The sequence below is a fragment of the Mastigoproctus giganteus genome, chromosome 8, assembly GCF_048544385.1.
Source record: "Mastigoproctus giganteus isolate SK-2022 chromosome 8, ASM4854438v1, whole genome shotgun sequence".
In the NCBI taxonomy this organism is placed as follows: domain Eukaryota; kingdom Metazoa; phylum Arthropoda; class Arachnida; order Uropygi; family Thelyphonidae; genus Mastigoproctus; species Mastigoproctus giganteus.
The window spans coordinates 46855392-46876534 of record NC_143582.1 but is presented as its reverse complement, the minus strand read 5'-3'; the positions used below and the strand labels follow the sequence as shown (position 1 = coordinate 46876534).

The following is a 21143-nucleotide window of genomic DNA, read 5'->3' as shown; positions in this document are numbered from 1 at the left end:
TTTAATTTAAAAAACAGCATTGCTAAATATAACTTTTTATTAAATACTAAAAAGTTTAACATGAAATAAGTCTTACAATCATTTAAGAAAGGATGATACTGGTATACTGTACACAGAAATCAAAAAAATTTATAAACTTTTTCCATAAATAAAAAAGTTGACCTGTGAGGAACCATTTGATCCCTTGCAACTTTTGGGATGTGACTATGTACAGTTTAAAGTAATAAATTATTTCTATTTGTTCATTAAATCAATGAAATAAATATTTAAAGTTTTTAATTAAAATCTACAGCGAATCAGTATTACAAAGTTGGATGTGAATATTGCATTGTAAGGAATATGGCATGAAGTAAATTTAAAAAAAAAAGAAACAATTACCTTATTAGTAATTTATATTTCCACTTTCAGCTAAACCACAAAGGGAGAAAATTCAACTAACAAAAACCAACAGTGCACACATTTACCCAACTTTTCTCAACAGGCAGTAAGGGAATTTTTTTTTTTTTTTTACATCTTATGTTTCCTCTTTCTGTAGAAAGTAACGTATATCTCGACAATTCAGAGCAGGCCAGTCTTAGCATGGCAAGAATGTTAATTTCTTGGTACAGCCGAAGTCTATATAAAATCAGCAACATAGGTAAAAGCTTGAACATTTAATGTAATTCTACTAATACAATACAGTATAATCTTATATGTATTAAACAAGAAAATTATTGTAGAGGGCAGTAAGGTTCAATTAAATTAAAGATTCAATTACACAGGCTAAAATTTCAGAAAATTCCATTACGGCTACATGAGTTCCTTTTCATTTGTGCATTATCATTGAAACATTCAATGTCTGCATCCACTTCTGCATAATCTTTAAACCTCAAGTTTTCCTGTAAATTTAGGTGATGACATGCTGAAATATTTTCCCCCATTATTGGATTGTTCTTCGCAATTAAGAGGAAGAAGCATGCGAAACTTCATACACATTGCATCATTCAATGTATTAAAATTCAACATGTTTGAAACAGTTGCCAATCACTTTTTCGTCAACTTTATTCCATGCTGAAACATTGCCTGCAGCATGTCTATTTCACATTGAATTTTGCTTTCAAGACATAGCACAATTTTGTTTAATAGCATGCGTTGGTAGTTTTCTTAAAACACTGTATTACACCTTGATCAAGTGAGTGAAGAACTAAGGTCATATTTGGTGGTAGGTACTCAACAGTGATTGCATGCAAGTTGTTTACTTGAAATGAGGGATGCAGTTATCCAGAAACAGCAAAATTTTTCTATTTTTCTCACTCATCCTGTGATCTAAGTCTCTGATCCGTTTGCAATTCATCCATGCCTCTTTTTGTACATATCATCATCATTAGCCATTCCAAAAGTACTTTTTCAAGATCCGAATACATTGCCTTTCATGCTCAAATTCTACCCGGTGCAGCAGATTTCTCTAAACCTTCAATCTTTTTTCGATCTTTAAGAATAGTGACTGGCGTACTCTTAGGAATGCTGTTTCGGAGTCTTAGAATGCACACCATTATCTACAGCTTCCAAAATCCTAATTTTATCTGCGATTGGCAAAGCTGTCTGTTTTCTTGGAGCCATACCAATAAATATACACTCTAATGAAATGAACTTCAATTCTATGTTCATTTCACTACTGCACTGCAAGAGAAGAGCATGAAAATCTTAAATGATTTTTTGGCTACAAGCTTGTCAATTACTTCAATATATTTAAAGCATTGTCATTTTTTGTGAATATTGTAATAAAAAAAGTAAAAGTTCAGATTAAGAGGTAGAAATTTATGGTCATTAGAGAAATCCTTTTATTTTCAACATTATTTTAATGAATGTAAAATAGCATTACATTAATGAGATTGGCTGAGACCAACCACACAGGATGTTATGTGCTGAGATGTTAAAAAGAGCGTTGCTATAGAGAGCTTCGATTGTGTGTGTGCACGTGCACTGTATTTCTAAAAGAAAAAAAGTTTTAGATTTAATTCATCAGCTTCCTATGGGATTAAAGGCTTTTCTTACTGGTGAATTCCCATACAATATCATATGAAAGCTGTACTTTTCTTTGAAATGTATAGAGGTGTTTTATAATAGTTTTCACATCAATCGTAAAAAATACTTATACTTCCACTCCTTGCATTTAGAGTACTGGATATTCCACTGGCTTCCCCGTTCTGTTTGTTTCATTTCAGTACTATTGAGAATTATCAGCATACAATTAAATCCTACTGATTTCAGCAAGAGGAGGAATATATTCTTTTTTCAATGAATTTTTTTGTCTACTATTTGAATCAATTAAAAAATAATAATAATTAAAACAATATTTTATTTTACTTTTTTTAAAAAAAATTTCATTGAAAATGACATTTTGATTTACATTTCCTCTCATTGAATTGATACAAATATATATTTTTGCAGCACTTTTGGTATTAATTAACACTTGGGGAGAAATATTTGACACTACTTTGTAAAAATCATTCCATGTACTACTTAGCAGACATTCATCATGTTGCCTCCCTAGTGGTGAAGTTCCCTGAAGGGAATGTCTTGTATTCTCTATAAATGAGATTACTTTGAGAATCATCTTCAAAAGAAGATCAGCTCATCTGTAAAGATGACCACCAGCTGTTTTACGCAGTTGATTTCATATCCCTTTTGTGACTTCTAGCAACATAGTTGCCAAAGCTCATGAGAGGCTGTGGCAACCATGTTTCCAACTTTTTGTTAGAAAAAGTCATCCTAGCATGTTGAAACTCAAAAGCAAGTTAAATCCCTTTAACTTGCCTTGGAGACACCTTTCCTGTATTTTGATGTTAGAACCTTAATTACCATTCTAACAAACGAGTTATACAAAAAGCAGTTGTGTTCATTTTAACCCATTTATTTTCTTTCAAGTAGGCTAAATAATGCACAGTTTAATGAATCAGTATTTTCATATTATTTAAAATACATTTCTGCATGCATTGTATGTAATGTCTAGCATGTGTAGAATTTTCTAACCAGTTAAAATGAACATGCCATTAATCAAAACTGCAACACATTCCAAGCCAAAATAATTGTATTTATACAAAGAAATGTTTGTGAGATTACATGTACTGTGAAGAGTGCTTATTAGCATTTTTTTTTAACATAAACACATCAAGCACTGCATACATTACTATTTATATAGGCAACATGTACAGCAAGTGACATGGTATTTAAAAATTAAGTGTGAAAACAAATTTGATTCATCTATACACTGTAAATCTCAGACAAGGACAAGGCTTTTTCAGATAGTCCAGCTTCTTCTCATGAAAGTCTAATACAACAATAAATATTTACCACAGAATCAGAAAGAATCATATAGTATTTAATGTGTCTGGCATTGTACTCCTCCCCGTTGTTGATGGAAATGATCATCATCTTCCTCATAAGCTTGCTTATATTGCCTCTGCCTACGTGCCTCTTGTTCAGGATCAATGTCCATTAAAATAACCTAAAAAATAAAGTACTTAATTTATATGAATATTTTTTAAAATATTTACTAGCTTATAATCAAGGCAGCTTTAAAATTTATAAGGTACCCAATGAGATGGAAACCTTTTAGCCCACCTGCTGTCTTGATTCCCTACAATCTGAACAATGTGCCATATAACAGTGGTGGCCAACTCAATTTGTGATGTGATCTACTTTTTTTCTTCAAAATGAGCCACTACCATCTCAAGAATTTCATGGCACATGGTTAAAAAAGTTAATCAACACACATTGAAAAATGTTTATAAATTTTAAAATTAAATAGCACCAAATTTTATTTCAAATTAGGGAAAGCACAACAGAAAAACACAATGTTAAACTTTTGGAGAAGATGCAATGTGTCGTTCAAAGACTTTCAGTGGTTCACTAAGTAGTGTGTCTGAAGTTGATCCTTACTTTGTTGAACCACCTACAAAAACCAATGATTCAATCACCTGTGTTTGTGACTTGATGTGTAGATTGGGATAGACTATTCAAGAAGTTGCTAATGAAATTAGTATTTCCTATGGAACATGTCAATTTTAATGCAAGATTTGCAAAAGTGAAGCACATTGTCTGTGCCTTGCATTATTGATGATGTCAGAAAAAAAAAAAAAAAAACAGTAGAGTTCTCTTATGTCAGGATCTTGTCAACATTCTGCTTACCCACACAGTTTCTTCCATCATTACAGGTGATGAACTGTGTATGTATGGCTATGACCCAGAAACAAATGCCCAAAAAGGAAGACAATCTTGATCAAAATGTGATATTGTAATTTTTGGCTCAGAGCACTGTTCATTACGTACTTGTCTCACATAATCAAACAGCAAATCAAGAATACTATAAAACAGTTCCATGGCAACTGCACAATGCTGTTTTCCACAGAAAAGTGGGTAATTGGCACTTGCATTATGTAAATGCCTTGCACATTCGATTTTCCATTCAAGAATTTCTTGTGAAGTACTTTACTGTGGGCCACAGTACACTTCACATTTAGCTCAGTGTGATTTTTTGGACAATTCTTAAAGCCTACAGAATGCTTCCAGAAGTTGCAGAAACATGTTTGTATCTGTGTATTCTGAAGGAAATTACTTCAAAGCAAAGAAAAAACAAGTATATTTACTTTTTATTCTGAATTTCCAATTCTTTCCAGTTGACACTAGTAATCAGAGTTGGTTGAATTATGATTTTGTGCAATAATAACCATCAATGGCTTCATAAAGACCACACAGTTATGTTCCAGTATGCATCTTAATTTTCATCATATGATTGTAGCATTTTTCTTTTTCTTTTTTTAAATTTCTGCTGAGGTATATTGAGTAAACTGCATTTTGTGCATTTTGAGACAATTATTGGTATTTTGAACCACCTGTCCTTTAATATGCCCCACACTAATTCAAAAGGATTTAAGTCAGCGTACTATAGCAAAATCTGTAAAGCATCATTTCCATGGCTGAAATTCTAATCTATTTTACATTTAGGCTTAAATGGCTGTAATTGCATATTGTCCAAAAAAGTTATGGTTTTCCAAGCTTTGGATGATGTGGTACTTTTTTGATACTCCCCTCCCCCATCCAAATTGAACATTATATGAGAGCTTGCAATAAGCTCAGATCATTATGACAATCTTCAGTTTTTGTAATCAATTTAAACCTTGAAAGTACATTGTTGATGGAAGTCCAATAGGTATTTAATTTCTTACCCAGACATCTGTCAGCTTAAGTTGGTTTGTGTGACAACTGAATATAAGGTTCAACAGATGACCCTCTGTTTTCTATTTAATTCTTCAAAGATATATAGCTTTCCAGCTTACATTTATGGACTTTCAAATTAGCTGTTCAGACTGCCACTTTTTACATGAAAAGCCCATTTATTTGACAAGCTGCCATAAATTTTCAAGTCCAAAATCCAACTTTTACTCTTGTTTAAAAAATATGAGTAAAGGCTGGATTTATTTTCTTCAGATATAAAATTTGAAAATCTTTACATGAAAACTTATATAGACTGTTGATATAGACTCTCCATACTAACCAAGACATGTCTTCTTTTCATGTTCCAATCTTTTCTGGAGATACAAAGGGTACTAGGAAAGTTTTGCAATATGATGCAACAATGAATCACAGGAAGCTGCTCGTTGCTGCATGTTGAGACATGTTCATACGTGCATAGTAGCCGCCGTGCCAAGTCGATGGGCTCAGTTATTCATTAGTAGTGAGAGTGTAAAGTGCTTGCGATGGCATCGTGGTCACGAAATGAGATAAGGATAGTTTTGCGGTATAATTTCGTGCGTGGTTTAACCATAGACCAGTGCTTAGAAGAAATGACTCTTGCACTAGATGATGATTGTCCACATCGTACAACGATATTCAGGTGATATAGAGAATTCCAAAGGGGAAATTTCACTCTGGAGGATTCTGAGAGGCCAGGAAGGCCACGAACGTCAGTTACGGAGGAAAACGTTACTGCTGTGAGGAAAATGCTTCACGAAAACAGGCGAGTGACCTACCAACAGATAGAGGATACTTTGGGCCTAAATGCACCAGCAATTCGTTCGATTCTGCAAGATCATTTGCACGTGAAGAAACTTTGTTCTCTCTGGGTGCCGCATCAACTGACTGAAGAGCAGATGACACGACGTGTGACTTGGTGCCGGGAGATGTTAAAAAAGTTTGATAAGGGACAATCTCGGTATGTGAACAACATCGTGACAGGTGACGAGACTTGGCTGTACTGTTACGATCTGCCGACCAAGGCTCAAAACAAAGTTTGGGTCTTTGATGATGACGACACACCCGTAATTGTCAGAAAATCCCGATCTGTAAAGAAGAAAATGATAGCTGTATTTTTCAAATCGAGTGGAATTGTGGAACGTGTCGTTTTGGACACGCAGAAGACAGTCACAGCTAAGTGGTATACTGAACAATGCCTGCCTAAAGTCATTGGATCTATGAAGAACCTGCGGCCAAAGTCAAGAATGGACACCTGGTACCTCCATCACGATAATGCTCCAGCTCACCGCGCCAAAGCCTGCACCGAATATTTGACCACGACAGGACTGAAACTTCTCGAGCACCCTCCCTACAGTTCAGACCTTGCTCCCTGCGACTTTGCACTGTTCCCGCATGTGAAAATGAAGCTAAAAGGGAGGCGGTTTCCCAGTGATGAGGACCTTCTATGGGCTTGGGACAACGAGTGTACTTTACTCCCTAGTGAAACTTGGCAGAACTGGTTTAAAGATTGGTTTCGGAGGATGGAGAGGTGTATTGAATGTAGAGGAAATTACTTTGAAAAAATTAAATAAACAAAGCTGTATTGCAAAACTTTCCTAGTACCCTTTGTATTACAGCAAACAAATACACTTGTTTTTAATTCAAACCAAAAATACACCCCAACAGTATTTACTGTCGCAGGATTTTACTGTAAAATATGAAAGACGTGTCCACAATAGAGTGCAACTTCTAAAAAATTTACACTTTTCTATAATTTAACATGGTAGTAGTGGCGAGGAGCTTTACAAGCCTATTTGAAAAAATGTTTTGTAATAATCACCAGTTAGATTAGTGATCCCCTCTAGAGATAGAGAGGGGGAAATTGAAAGCAAAATTGGCTTCCAATTTCCCCCTCTCTATCAAACAAAGTAATAAGTGGGTATGCATTTGAAAATGGAAGTGACTAGAAGTTTTATATTGAGTGTTTTTTTTTAAACAACAGAATTAAATTTTTTTTTAATAATATACAAAAAATTTTTCATAACACACACACACACACACACACACACACTAAAAACTTACTTCTTCTGCATTATCTGGAATTATAGATTCTGGTCTAGATGGAAGAATTTCTTCTAACCTTGGAACAATAACTGGTTCTATCTGACTAGGAAAGTGCACCAAAAACTGAACTATCAAACGACCTTTTTCAAAAGGGTTTTTATACTGTGGCATTCCTTCATTTAGAATACATTTTACTGCACCATGCTTTACTACTTCACCTGAAAGAATAATCACACACACATTAAAGACTTTGTTTGCTCTTTCCCTCTTTTTTACTTATTCATTATCAATTCCTTTTTAATCACGTAAAGAATACAGATAAAGGTATACAACTTCCTATGTGATTTTGGGAGGTGAGAATAAATAATATCTGGGATCGCTACTTACAGCTTTTTAATGCAGAAAACTGTTAATATTAAAGTGCTCAGCCTTAATATTTGGGAGCTAAAATCCTTAGCTCCCAAAACTGTTATATACCTATTTTTGTAAAGGTATCTCCACATAACATGGATAACAAAACGATGAAGAGTCATATTAGTCACTCACTCGCACACCAATTTCCACCATGCCAAACTGAGTTCATCCTTAAAAAAAAAAAAAAAAAAAAAAAAAAAAAACCATGCACAGGCATAGTCCACTTTAAATTATTTGAAATCATCATTCAACAAATAAACTGCATTTTTAGGTAGGCTGACTCAGCAGAACTGAATACTAAAACCTTGTACTCTGTGGGCAGGTTAAACGACTGCATAAAGTAAATCTTTTTTTATGTCCCTCCTGCATCTGGCAGTCAACACGGTCTCACAAAACCACACAAGAGGGCATTCTGCAGGGTCAGAATTCCCCACTCCAAGAAGTATTACATCTCAACCAAGCTAAGAGCTCCTCCTGCATCACAAAATAACAGTCATGACAATCTTGTTTCAGCAGAGGCACCTAGCATCTACTTAAATAGATTAGATGGATGGGTCATCCCATCACTTCCCAGCCACACAAGCTTATTACATGCTGACAACAAAAGAAGGCATTTCCTTCAGACACTAGCACAACAGCTGAAACATTACAGCAACCAAATGTAATCATATTTATATAAATATACAAGAAAGAATAAAGTAGTGCAATTAAAAATTAAACTGTGTAATTTCCTTAATAATTCAAGACTCATCAAATCATAAAACTTCTCAGACTGGATTTAAGCTGGGAAGTTTTGCTCTATCCACTCAACCTTGCATCTTCAGACTGCCATTTGTTGGTGCATCAGCAACTTAGGCTATAATGCAACCATTTGTTCATCTCTCTGGAGAACTTTTCTGAAATGCTAATAAAGTGAAATGAGCTCTCAAAATTATCCTCAAAGCCAGCCTCCTTTCATAAAAAGATTGAAAACAATTTTAAGATGTGCTCTCTCTCTCCCTCCCTCTCCCCCCCCCCCCCTCCAAACAAGCTCAACGCTGATAATTCTGGAAAAAATAAATCCAGAAAAACAGAGCACTAAGTGAATCCATGCTAAGCGAGCACCGCATTCTCATAAGATAACATATGTATTTGTGAGTTGTGGTCGGTGCATACGATATTTCCTGATAAATAATAAACGGTAGTGAAAAGATGCACAAATGTCACCTTACGGTCAAGGTATTTAATGTTCAAATATTTTGTACCTATAAAATACTCTGCATTACATACTATATAATTAGGTGGTAACTACTTATGTATTAAAATTAAACTCAAAATTCCAATTAAAATCATGAATTTAATCCATGAAAAATGTGTAGATTTTGGGTTGTACTTTGGCAGGAGCAGCAGTGCGTAGTACACACTTCTTGATTAGACCGGGGTTCAAGCCCGTCACCACCAAATATGGAGGATGCAGAAAGGTCGTGGAATGACCACCGCATATTCCTGAAGCAATATGGCCTTAGTTGCTAATGCTCCTAAAAACCAAACAACAACTTGTACTTTGGCCTTCTTGGTAAACTAAATGGCGTTTTAATTTTAAATCCCCTGCAGCGTTACCACCCAACAATAAAGTCAACCGATCCTTCGCCACTTTGAAACCTGACATGTTTTTTTCTTCTTTCAATATGAAACTTCTTTTAGGCATTAGTTTCCAAAAAAGTCCTGCTTCTTCTATGTTAAAAACTAGTTGAGAAGTATAACACATAATACTCCTCTTCAATAATTTTAACAAGTTCTTTTTTGAAAGTTTTGGCTCCTTGATCTGCACTTGTGGCACAGCTTCTCCCTGGATTTTAAATCTGTTCAACCAGCCCTTACTAGTTTTAAATGGCTCCACATTTCTTTTAGATGAGTTTTCTTCAGATCATCATATAGGCTAATCTCTCTCTCTCTTTCTTTTTTTATAATATTTAACTTAACTGAATCCTGCACTGGATATTATCTTCAATAAAATTAGTTAAAGTCCCTCCGTTTCAATTCTAATAGCCGGCCTAGCCCTAGTTGCTTGCAGAGGAACAGCTGTCTTTCCCACTGCTAAAATTAATCCTTTATTTTTTATAATTGTTCTTACAGTTAAACTTGCCAGTCCTAAATTATGGCATGCATCTGCTTGTCATTCTGTAACTGCATTGGTTGCATTAATTATGATACAATGTTGAAGGAAACTGCTCGTTACGCACAATGTCTAATACTGTACTGAGTGATGACTAGACTTCGGATAAATGCATATAACGCAAATATTACAAGCAATATACTTGATCATTTTTTAAAATGTTTATCTTAGAACTACTTAACAAGTCACTGTACTGCAATTAAATTAGCGTGCAAGAAAATTTCACTGAGCGTGGGAAATGTTTTAATGCTGTTTTGCTATTAATTTTCAAGCTATCAACTACATCAAATGAAACAATTTCGTTAAATATGCCAAAAATGCAATCTGCAAAAGAGTGTTATAATGATTTATGACAGCATTATAGTCCGATATGGGTTATACTATAAGAACAGCGTTATAGCGAATCAGCGTAAAGCGGAACTGTGTTATAACGAGAGAGAGAGAGAGAGAGAGAGAGAGAGAGAGAGAGAAAATAAAAAGCTAAATCAAAAGCAGTTTTGCAACTTTAAAAAACTGCAAACATGTTCACTACAGACAAAATGTGTTGACAATGGTTAAAATGGAGTCCAAGTTTCACTCAATTTGTTACTGATTGCTGAAGTAGTCCCCCATGGCACTGCTGTAGTGTTAAAGGAAATGGCAAATTTTTAAAGGAAATTTTCTGTAGTGGTGTATGTTGCCATACACTACTACAGAAAAGGGCACAACATCCTTTTTTGATAGGAAAAAACTAAGTCTATAATGAAAGTTCAAGCAATTCTGTACAAGGTTTGGCAAAACTCCACCATGCAAACCTTCAATCTACAACAGGAATAAGAGTTTTGTAGCTACTGGATGTTTGGTGAATCATGACAAGACTAGCATGACTACTGTAAATGAGGAGTTTCATCCAGAGTCCCCAAAAATCAGTATCAGAACAGCACAGAACTTTATGCACTGCGGGGGGGGGGGGGGGGAGTTGTGTAAGTAGATGCATTTAAAATCATAAGCTGCAGATGGTACAAGCCATTGCAGTTGATGACAAGATCACCTATCAGACATTCTATGTAGACACATTTAATAAGATGGCTGAAAAGCTGCTCAGAGTTTGTATTTAAGGATGAATGTAGGAAAGTAAAAACCTAACATGGTCTTGGAGTATGTTTGAAATGAGTCCTGTGTATCAAGACATGCTGGAGAATTATGATTTCAAAAATTGCTTACAATGAACACTAGTAGTGATGTGCTCATTCATTAAGTTAAGATGGATAACTAATAATAAAAGGCAATTATTTTTTAATTATCCCTCCATACCTGATCATCATTTTGTGGGTCAATGGGTAAGGCCCTGCAGATTCAATTGTGACCAGCTCACTCAACTGGACTGCAACACAACTACTTCTTGTTGCAGGTTACATTAACGACCAATTGTACAAGGTACCTTGCAAACTGATGTGAATAACTCTACGAAGGATCACTGCAGTGATTACAGTTATGCTAGCCATGTTAGTGCACTTGAAAAGTGGTTATCAACTGGATGTTTGCTTCACTGATTACTGAGTGCCTACAGATGTTACAACTTAAGGTCCATCAGAATCATCCCTCTACTTTGCTGCTTCTGTCAAATATTGCTGCAAGCAAGAAGTATACATCCTGTGTGGTTCTTTTCCTTAAAAAAAGTTGAAGGTTTGACTGTTTCTTTTGTGCATCAGCATATATCTATAGCCATAATATGTATGGTAAGTAGTAGGTTATTTATGGATTTAGATAAACTGTAAAATTAGTATAAGAAACTTAGTTTTTGCTAAGGTGGTATACAGTAATCATTTTTACAATAGTGAAAATATTTAAGTTATGTTTCATTATCCAAAAGTGAGTAAGTGCAGGTGAAGGGATTCTGGTGTTCTCTTGCATATTTTGTGCATTTGATGAGGATAGGTCTGACTACAAGCATAATATTACAGTGATGACACTGCCTTAATATTACCCACTGCTGTTGATCTGAAGCTTGAATGCCACTGTTCGAGGGTTGGTTTGATGTGTCAAAAGTTATGCTGATTTTTCTAGATAACTTACCTCTGAGAGATGACTTTTTTCAAGATTCGTCTATAACTGTTGTTTTAGGGTCACACAAGAGCAAACTCCACTGCCCATGTGTTGCCTATAAATTTTGTTTTCTGGCTGATCTGCCTGTTTTGCTGGAAGAAAACTGGACTTTTGGGGCAGGGATCTAGCTATCCACAGCCTGTTACCAACAAAATTAGCCAGTGAGTAAAAAAGCCCAAACAGTTCCTTGTCTCATTTACAGAATTCAAACCTATCCTTTTCCACTTAGCGTGGAGAGATTATAACCAAGTGTGCTATATATGGACAGTGATTGGCCTTGGTGCGGAACTTTCCACTTGTTATCAGGTGTGAGACACTGGTTTTGCAGCACTGTTGGCTAATTCATTTCCTGGAATCCAACAGAAGTACAGTAAACCCCCGCTATTTGCGGGGGTTACGTTCCTGAGAAATGCCGCGAATACTGAGTTATGGCTCCCATAGTAATAAAGGGGTTCCATTCCAAAGTATGAAATATATAAGAAAAACTAGTCTAAAATTTTGTCTATGTATGTATTATATGTACCTTCATAATGACTATGCACATAGACAGTACATAGTGAAATGCAAGCATATGGCAACGAAATGAAAATAAGAAACAATTTAATATTAAATGTAATATTTATTAGAAATTTCAAACAAATCTTTCAATCCAGCACCTTTGCTATAGCTAAATAACTTATCCCGTCAGTGCTATCACCAGTTTCGCTAAAGTGTTGATAAAGGAGTTTTGCCTTTTCAAGAATGATGAGTGAACTCAATGGAATTTTATTTTGAGTTTGGTCTTCTATCCACAGATTTAAAGCCCTTTCCATTTTTTCTAATTTAACATCACGAGTTACAGAGCAAATTTTTGAAGCAATTAGCGCGTTTTCACGGACACTACAATGGATTTTTTCTTCCGATTTCTTGATTGTTCGTACCATTGACTCATTGATTTTATGTTTTGCCACTGAGGAGACACTTTCACCATTAGAAATTGTCTAATAACTCAATTTTATTCGCTAATGTCATCACCTTCTTTGTTCTTTTCACATTTCCTTGTTATTCATAGCCATATTTTTGCACGGGTTAGAAAGAATTTGTCCACAATAAAGTCACTTTCTTCTGTTAACACACTCGAAAAAGTGTTTTACTGCAAAACAGTAGATTTATCACTTGTGTAAGCATATCAATTTATAAATTGATAAATTTATAATAATATAAATCAAAAGCAAACGACGAAACCTTCCATGACAAGTGCATAACACACACTGAACAAGGATTAGCGAGAAACATCCACGTTCGCGATTTTGTCACCCCTCTCCCCCCCCAACCAATGAGCGCTGTTTTGACCGGGAAAGATAATTTTAGCTACACCCATGTTTTGTTGTATGGTGGAAAATGTTCATGGCACTTTAAAATTCACATTTTTTAGGTTCCATTTTATATTAAATCAGCGACTGCGAATACAGATACTGCGAATAGCGGGGGTTTACTGTATACACTTCTCTCAAGTTCAGCTAAGGTATTCAAGGAGGTGAATATCTCCTTCAAAACCTATTGGCCTGGGCTTCTTTTTTTTTTTTTTTTTATGCACAACTATTAACATTGTCGTATTTGGAGTATTCAGATCTCACCTACTCCAGATATCCATGTTATGAAATTCTTTTTTGCAGTGTTATCTCAGAAATTAACTGATGAGCTCGCTGGTTAACTAGGGAGCTCCTCAGTTAATAATTTCAAACAGGACAAGAACAGCCAGCAGTTCTTATCCTGTTTGAAATCATTTTTCATTTACTAGACAATATTTGTTACTGAATGTAATCACTTAGAAAAGACTTTCGACAACAATTCTGTCAATGATTTTCTGGTTAACTGACTCAATTTCTTAAACTCTTATTAATTCTTTCTGAAAAATCAGAAAATTCAGCTATTTCTTTAACAGGATGTCCTTTAGATTCACAATGATATAACACTTTTTTGCCACATCTATTTTGCACCCTATTTTTCATGGTGGAAACCTTTGCTTCTTCAGTAGTTGTTGTTGTTTGGTTTTTAGGAGCATTAGCTTCCATTTTATTGCTCCGGGATATGCGGTGGTCATTACCCGACCTTTTCGCATCCTCCATATTTGGTGGTGACGGGCTTGAACCCCAGTTTAATCAAGAAGCGTGCGCTACGCACTGCTGCTCCTTCCCACCTGGCTACGGAGGTGCCCGCTTCTTCAGTCGAAGTTGGTATATGCATATTAGAGAAAATGGGTTAACCTTATGTTTGAATTTTAGTGCTATAAGAAAACAAGTGTAGAAAACAAGTTCAATCTGTTACTTCTAAATGACAAAATTGACTAATTTCTTTTTGTCCAGTGTCCTTACATTGTAGAGAACTGCAAGCTTTGTCGGACGCTAAGAACCACAGAATCCTCTCCACTTTTAGACATCTTTGGACAAAGCAATGAGTAATTACCAAAAAACTCTTTAGACTTAAAAAAATTATATATTACAAAAATTCTACCTAAAATCCCCAGATAGAGTACAAAACTAAATACTTTTTCATTCTTTCAGTAAAAAAAATTCACTAGAAAAAGGAAACAATTCAACTATGGTTCAACTTTTATGACACCAATTCAATATCCTAATGATTTATTAAGAATACTATCTCTAGGCTAGGAAAGCAGACTCATTAAGGCTTATTATTGGAAAGCTTGTTAATTCAAATTCATGTACAAATAAAGGCCTATTAACAGACAGGATCTGTTACTAAAGGAAATGGTGTTGCACCTAAGCTAAACAATGATACATACCTGGAATTGATGTAACAACAAGTGTTCTATCATCAAGAGTCTTAATTGTTTTCTGGAAGCCACACAGCGCTTCTGTCAGTGTTAATTCCATCCTCATAATGAGATCTATGCCATTTCTTCGAAATATTTCATGTTCTTTTTCATCCAAAACGATTATAATATCACCAGATTCTAGACCAGGTCCTTGATCTCCTTCACCACTGAAGGTTATCTTTTGTCCATCTTCCATGCCTATGTAAATTACTACAATATTACTAAAAGAAGTGATGCTCATCAGATAAATTAGATAATTTTACTATAATGGGGTATGGGGGAATCAGCAATACATACATTTCATATTACATATATTGCTTAGCTATTATTTATATTTATTACTTATCTCATAACTTAAGTAATGACAGTAATATTATATATATCACTCATTGTTTAATGACTAAAAATATTTTAATTTTGTAGAGTAACTCAGATATGGAATAACTTCTTTCAAATTTGCATACATGAAAAGCCATTTTAATGGTTTTCACCATGTTGCCAAAAGTGGATTTCAAAGAACCTTTTTTTGACACAATATTTAGACAATTACAATCCTTGGGCTTAATTACATGCTGCATTTTAGTTGGTAGACTCTGAACAAATTTTTGATCATTTTGGTCAATTCCTCCTCCAAAACAGCATTCAATTTAACTACTGACTGCAAGCATGTTGGCCTGCTTTGAAGCTTGTGTTCAAGGTCATCCCAAGTGTTCAAACTTTCACACATCTGTCTTATAACCAAGTCACTACAGGCTATGCAGTATGACATGATGCACTTATGCTGAAACAGAAAATGGTCCTACCCAAACTGTTGCTACAAAGTGGAATTTACAAGGATGACAGTGTATCACATGGCATTCATTGTTCCAGGAATGGCAACAAACGGTAAACACCCAAATCAAGAGAAATAATCTGAGACAGTGGCAGATCCTCCAAACTTCAGTTATAATGAAACCTGGTAAATAATGTTCTCTGGGCATCTCTCAGACCTAAACAGCCATAACAAACAGTTACTATGATTTGGCACCAAGTATTTCAACATTCCAGAGACTGGGGAGGAGATGTATATACCTACCTTGGTGCAGTTGAAAGACACGGGTGCACACATTTTACTAAACAGTACTATCCCTACAATTTGGCCCAAAGAAAGGTTCCATAGAGGATTTGAAACAGCTTAAGGTTTTAGGTCAATGGTTTTGTCCTATTTAATGTTTCAATAATACTAAAATTTGTTACTGACATACGAGCTAAAATACTTCAAAAGTTCTCATGCAACAACCTTTGGTAATTACAAAATCACTGTGTAGAATAAGAATACAAAGTAACCTCCATAGGTTTTTTGAAAATTACTCAAGAGGTAAGGAATCTATGGAATATCATCCACAGTGTATTTCAATCATATAAAGGCAATTATTGGAAAAAAATTATTCAAGAATTTTATATCACTAGCTGCAATGAACAAACAGCTTATGAGTTTTGTGGCCAGTGAAGACTTGTTTATCTCTTTTCTTTAAAGTTCATCCATATCACTGTTTCTAATTATGATAATTGTTTTCAGTTTTATTTGCTTCAGAGTTCTGCTTTGGATCATTGTTAAACTCTTCAATTCAAAGAATTGGGTACGAACAAATCTGCATGGAACAAAATTTGACCACAGTTTGAAAAAAAAATTCTTTGAATCTGGATTGCATTCAAACCAAAGGCTTTTCCACACTGCATAGAAGAACAATCTTATCCAGGTTGTATCAACTCTGTTCACATCAGAATAATGACAAGAGAACATTGTTCTTCAAGACCCAAAATAATTCAATTTTTTTTTAAATCTGGATAGTGACAACAGCATTTTCTTGCTATTGGAGCTAAGCTCATGGCCAGAATCAGATTTCCTCTGTTCTTTTCAGAGTTCAGACAGACAGACAATTAAATCAGTAGCTTGGACACACTCACCACTTCAATATCTGAGGCTTATCCCAGACATTCTTGCAGGAATGATAACTTACAGCCTGTTAACCTGGGCATTAAAACACTGATGGAACTTATATTATCCCACTTGACTTGGGAGTCAGGTGGGCTGAATTTCAGTGAAATGCAGTCATTTTGCAGCAACCCAATTCTCAGTTTGCACCTTCACAATGGTGGGACTGTTAGTAACTATGGGTATATCCCACCCCCATATCCAATGTGCAGTCTGAAACATTGCACCTAGTATACTGGAGACCACCCATGCATGAACCAATGTAAGCAGGGTATTAAGTATTGCATCTACATCACACAGATGAATAGTTGACCTCTTTATCAGCAGGCAAAACAAGGTGGCAGATGAATCACCATCTGGTTAATACTACTATTTTGCTTACTGGAAGCTTGAGTGGTGAAATTTAGTCTCCAGAGCAATGCTCGAGCAACCCCACCTCTTCCATCATGCAAAGGTCCAATGATCCTTACATTGGGGATACAGCCTCTAAACGTTTTGCAGGCTGGCTGCTAGACAGTCTGCCAGACCAAATAGATTTGGTCTGGCAGATACTAAATACTAATACTATTGGTAACTCTAGGAGGCATTCATATTAGACAGTGAAAAATCTCACTGCCTCTAACTCTGCCAGCTAAGAACTGAAGGGAGTTAAAGTAATGGGTATGTGGGATGCACCATCATCTGGATAGTGACAACAGCAGTTTTCTTGCTACTGGAGCTAAGCTTATGGCCAGAATCAGATTTCCTCTATTCTTTTCAGAGTTGAGTCTTCAATGTATCTTGTTAGACAGACATTAAGTATATTCTTGTTGTGCGTAAATACCATATTCAAAAATTACATTAATTCTGCACAAGTCATCATGAACAGTCAAACGAATGGAACAAACTTATTCGTGAAACCTCCCAACAACTACCTCATTCATTTCACACACACACGATCTCGGTTCCAATCTGGAAAGTGCCCATTTTTAACTACAATCTGCCTAATGACCCACACACTGTTTCTGACAGTCTTGGCTATTGACTTCCTCGGCCACTACTCGTCTCAGTTGTGCTAATTATTTGTTCTATGATTCTTTTCGCTTCAAAAAATAGTATAAGTGCATATTTCCAATCTAATATTCTTTGCCATAGACTTCCTAATTTGTAATCTCTTCTAGCTTAAAATCTCTCCACCTCATTATGTGAAATTCATCTATTGTCTCTATCATTCAACTCTACTAATTGCTCTGACTTCCTTTCTTTGAAACTACTTTCCAGTATAACTTTCCTAACAGTGAGGAGAGTTTCTTAGCAATTTTAAGGCACACAACTTCAGCTGGTTTTAACTTTCCAGTTACACAGGCCTGAATGGCTGAGGTTTTACAATTAGTAATGACGTCAGATGGCATGTTCATTTACCAAATATGATAACAGATAATCCTAACCACACGCTCAATACTCTTAATCTCCATCTCATTAACAACCCTCCAAAGGTCAATTCTGGTGGTTCTCTAGGCACCTCAGTTCATAACTTGGTGATGCACCCCCACATGTGGGTGGGTGTTTTGGAGGCGTGACAAATTTGGAAGTAAAGCAAACATGGCAGAAAAGATCTGTATATAGATAAGAAAAATACACCTATTTTTATGTTCAAATAAAGGATTACACATAATCAAATTAGTTAAGTTAAATAAGCATAATTAAATGACATTACCTTTATCAATATGTACTTCTAATAATTTTCGCTCTCTAACAACTTTTTTCCCTTGACAGTTCTTACAACGATCCTTTGGATTAATGCGTTCCCCCTGGCCTTGGCAGTCATGACACATGCTTTGAATTTGTTGTACCATACCAGGGCCAAGCTGCTGGATACGCACCTGCATTCCAGTACCACGACAATTAGGGCATTTTTCCAAAGCTCCTTTTTTGCCTCCTCGTCCTGTTGATAGAAAACAGCAATTAGTGACACAATGTGTGTGTGTGTGAGAGAGAGAGAGACTAAAAATCATTTTTACAACTAATACCTTCTTGAGCTACTTATACACAGGGAATTAATGTACACAGTATTTTATTTTGCACACATTTGATTTTTTCTTTTTCTGTGAATAATGAAAGTTAAGTATACATAGTTATCTTCTCATTAATTAATTACTAAGAATATAACTTTACAAAAAACTCTTAATAAAACTACAGCTTTATGTTCTCTAAACTTAGCTATTCAGTTTAATTACAATGCATATTTATTACTGCTTTTTTAAGTCTCTTTGCTCTTTATACACTGTGGCATTGGAAAATGAGACATGTTATGAGATAAGTGCTGGTGCTGCAATCTACTAGAAGTAGACATGAAACGAAAGCGCATTCCTCAATTACCACAGTCAGGGTCAGTGGAAATTGCCACTGTTTCAGCATGAACTGCAAGTATACTCTACATCTGTGTTGTGGAGGAACAAAGAGCAAACATCAAGTTGTGTTCAAATGGACAAAAGTGCCAAAGAAACATTTCAAAATGTTCAAGCAAGTGTATGGAGAGAATTGTCTGTATCGTGCACATGGTTTATAGTGAAATAAATGTTTCGCCCATGGAAGAGAATCACTAGAAGACCAACATCCAGGCCCAGAAAAAAACTGTTTGAACACCACAGTTGGCTGAAAGGTGAAATGCTCTGAATGATTTCAGAAGGTTTGCATGTTAAAAAGGAAACCATTTGACAAATAATAGGAATTAAAGAAAACAAAGGTAAGTGTGCGGTTTTTTCACATTTGTTAATAGACAGTCAATGACAGGCCATGAGTTGAACACTGCAGAGAACTTGTTGAGCCACTGAAAGCAGACCCAACTTCCTGAATTTGATCTTTATGGGTGACAAGACATGGTGCTTTCAGTATGACCATGCAACAAAGTGTGAAGTGGAAGTAGGCAAACTCCCAAAGCCAAAAAAGTTCATCAAGAAAGGTCAGAAATCAAAACCATGCTTATTACTTTCTGTGGTATCAAGGGAATTGCACACAAAGTTTATGCTCAATGGCAGTGTTACTGCCTATCTGGATGTTTTGAAACATTTGTTGCAGAGAATCCATCACATCTGGCCTCAGGATGGATATGACGATTGATTCCTCTTGCACAACAATGCACCAAGCCACAAGATTCACTTTTTTGGGAGTTTTTGGCTAGCAAAAAAAAAAGTCTCCATGCTGTCACACTCACCATATTCGAACTTAACCCTGTGCAACTTCTTTTTGTTCTTGAAGCTCAAAGGCACCACTGAAACACTTATTTTCATGATGCTGACACCACTCAATGAGCTATTGAACGAGAACACTGAACAGGATACCAGTAATAATGGCCTTCTATCAGTCGCTTCGTGTTCATTGCATGCAGTGTATGGACACGGGGGTTGTTACTTTAAATAAACCAAGGATAGTTTACTATTACATGGGATCACTGTTTTTTTTTTTTCTTTCTAGCATCTGTTTCATTTTCCAATTGCCACATTGTATATATACAGTGGATTCCGGTTATTTGGGCCACCAGTTAATCGGGGCAAATCTTAAAAAACAGAAACCAATCAAGAAAACAGCCAGGGTTTACTTTGCTTAATTGGGGCAGGAGACCGCAGCACTGGAGATTACCCTACGATTGTTTCCAATGGTACCACTTGGTTCGGTCGAAATTCTGGAGGTCACAACCATAAAACAATTAGCAGTCACCTGTTTGAGCTTTTCTGTTAGTGAAATCTATCATAAACGAACAGTAAACTCGATCTTACTGAATTTGCGATAATACCGACAGCTGGAATTCTGTGGGTTATTATGGTGAAATGCGTTTACACTTCCATGAAATCTTCAATCATATAAAAAAATTAATTTTCAGATCTTCTCTTTTAATCTGAAAGATCTGAAAATTAATTTTCAGATTCCTATTTTTAAAGCTTTGTAACTCGTTACTCCGTTCTTGCTTGTGCGTATTGTGTTACTTGCAATTTGTGTGTGCCATGTTCTTTGTTATTGATTGCTTATCTTTTTACTGTTTTAAATTTTTAACCCCCACCCACAAATGTCAGTAAACAGAAATGTCAACTAGTTCGATGTACACATTACAGTACATATTAATTATTCCAATTATAACGTATATTCTTCCGATTTTCAAGTATCAATTAATTTTTTAATTGGTAAGTAAGATAATAAAGGGTAAATTTGTGCTTAATATATTTTTGCTTTTATAGCCTGTGGATAATATTCCTCCTATTTTCGCTAATTAGAATTGCTGTTTAATAGAATTAAAATTCAATTCACAAACGTGATCATAACGACCGACGCTTGCTGCACATCGTATAGTGAACGATACTTTACTATGTTGATTCCATCGTAATGTGATTTGATTGTACAGTGAACTAATTGTAAAGGGAGGGGTACATTGTATTTTTAACTATTTA

General features: G+C 35.4%; 1 protein-coding gene across 1 annotated transcript in view; it reads right to left on the bottom strand.

The window, feature by feature from the left end:
* Window positions 1-3052: 3052 nt before the first annotated feature.
* Droj2 (DnaJ heat shock protein family (Hsp40) member A4-like) overlaps window positions 3053-21143 on the bottom strand; it is a 67529-nt gene continuing 49438 nt past the window's right edge. The window contains exons 4-7 of the mRNA XM_090379965.1: window positions 18419-18646; window positions 14715-14945; window positions 7297-7496; window positions 3053-3487 (exon numbers count right to left, since the gene is read on the bottom strand). Of these exons, the coding sequence (XP_090236091.1) occupies window positions 3362-3487; window positions 7297-7496; window positions 14715-14945; window positions 18419-18646 (785 nt within the window). The 3' untranslated portion in view covers window positions 3053-3361. The remainder of the gene's footprint in view (window positions 3488-7296; window positions 7497-14714; window positions 14946-18418; window positions 18647-21143) is intronic.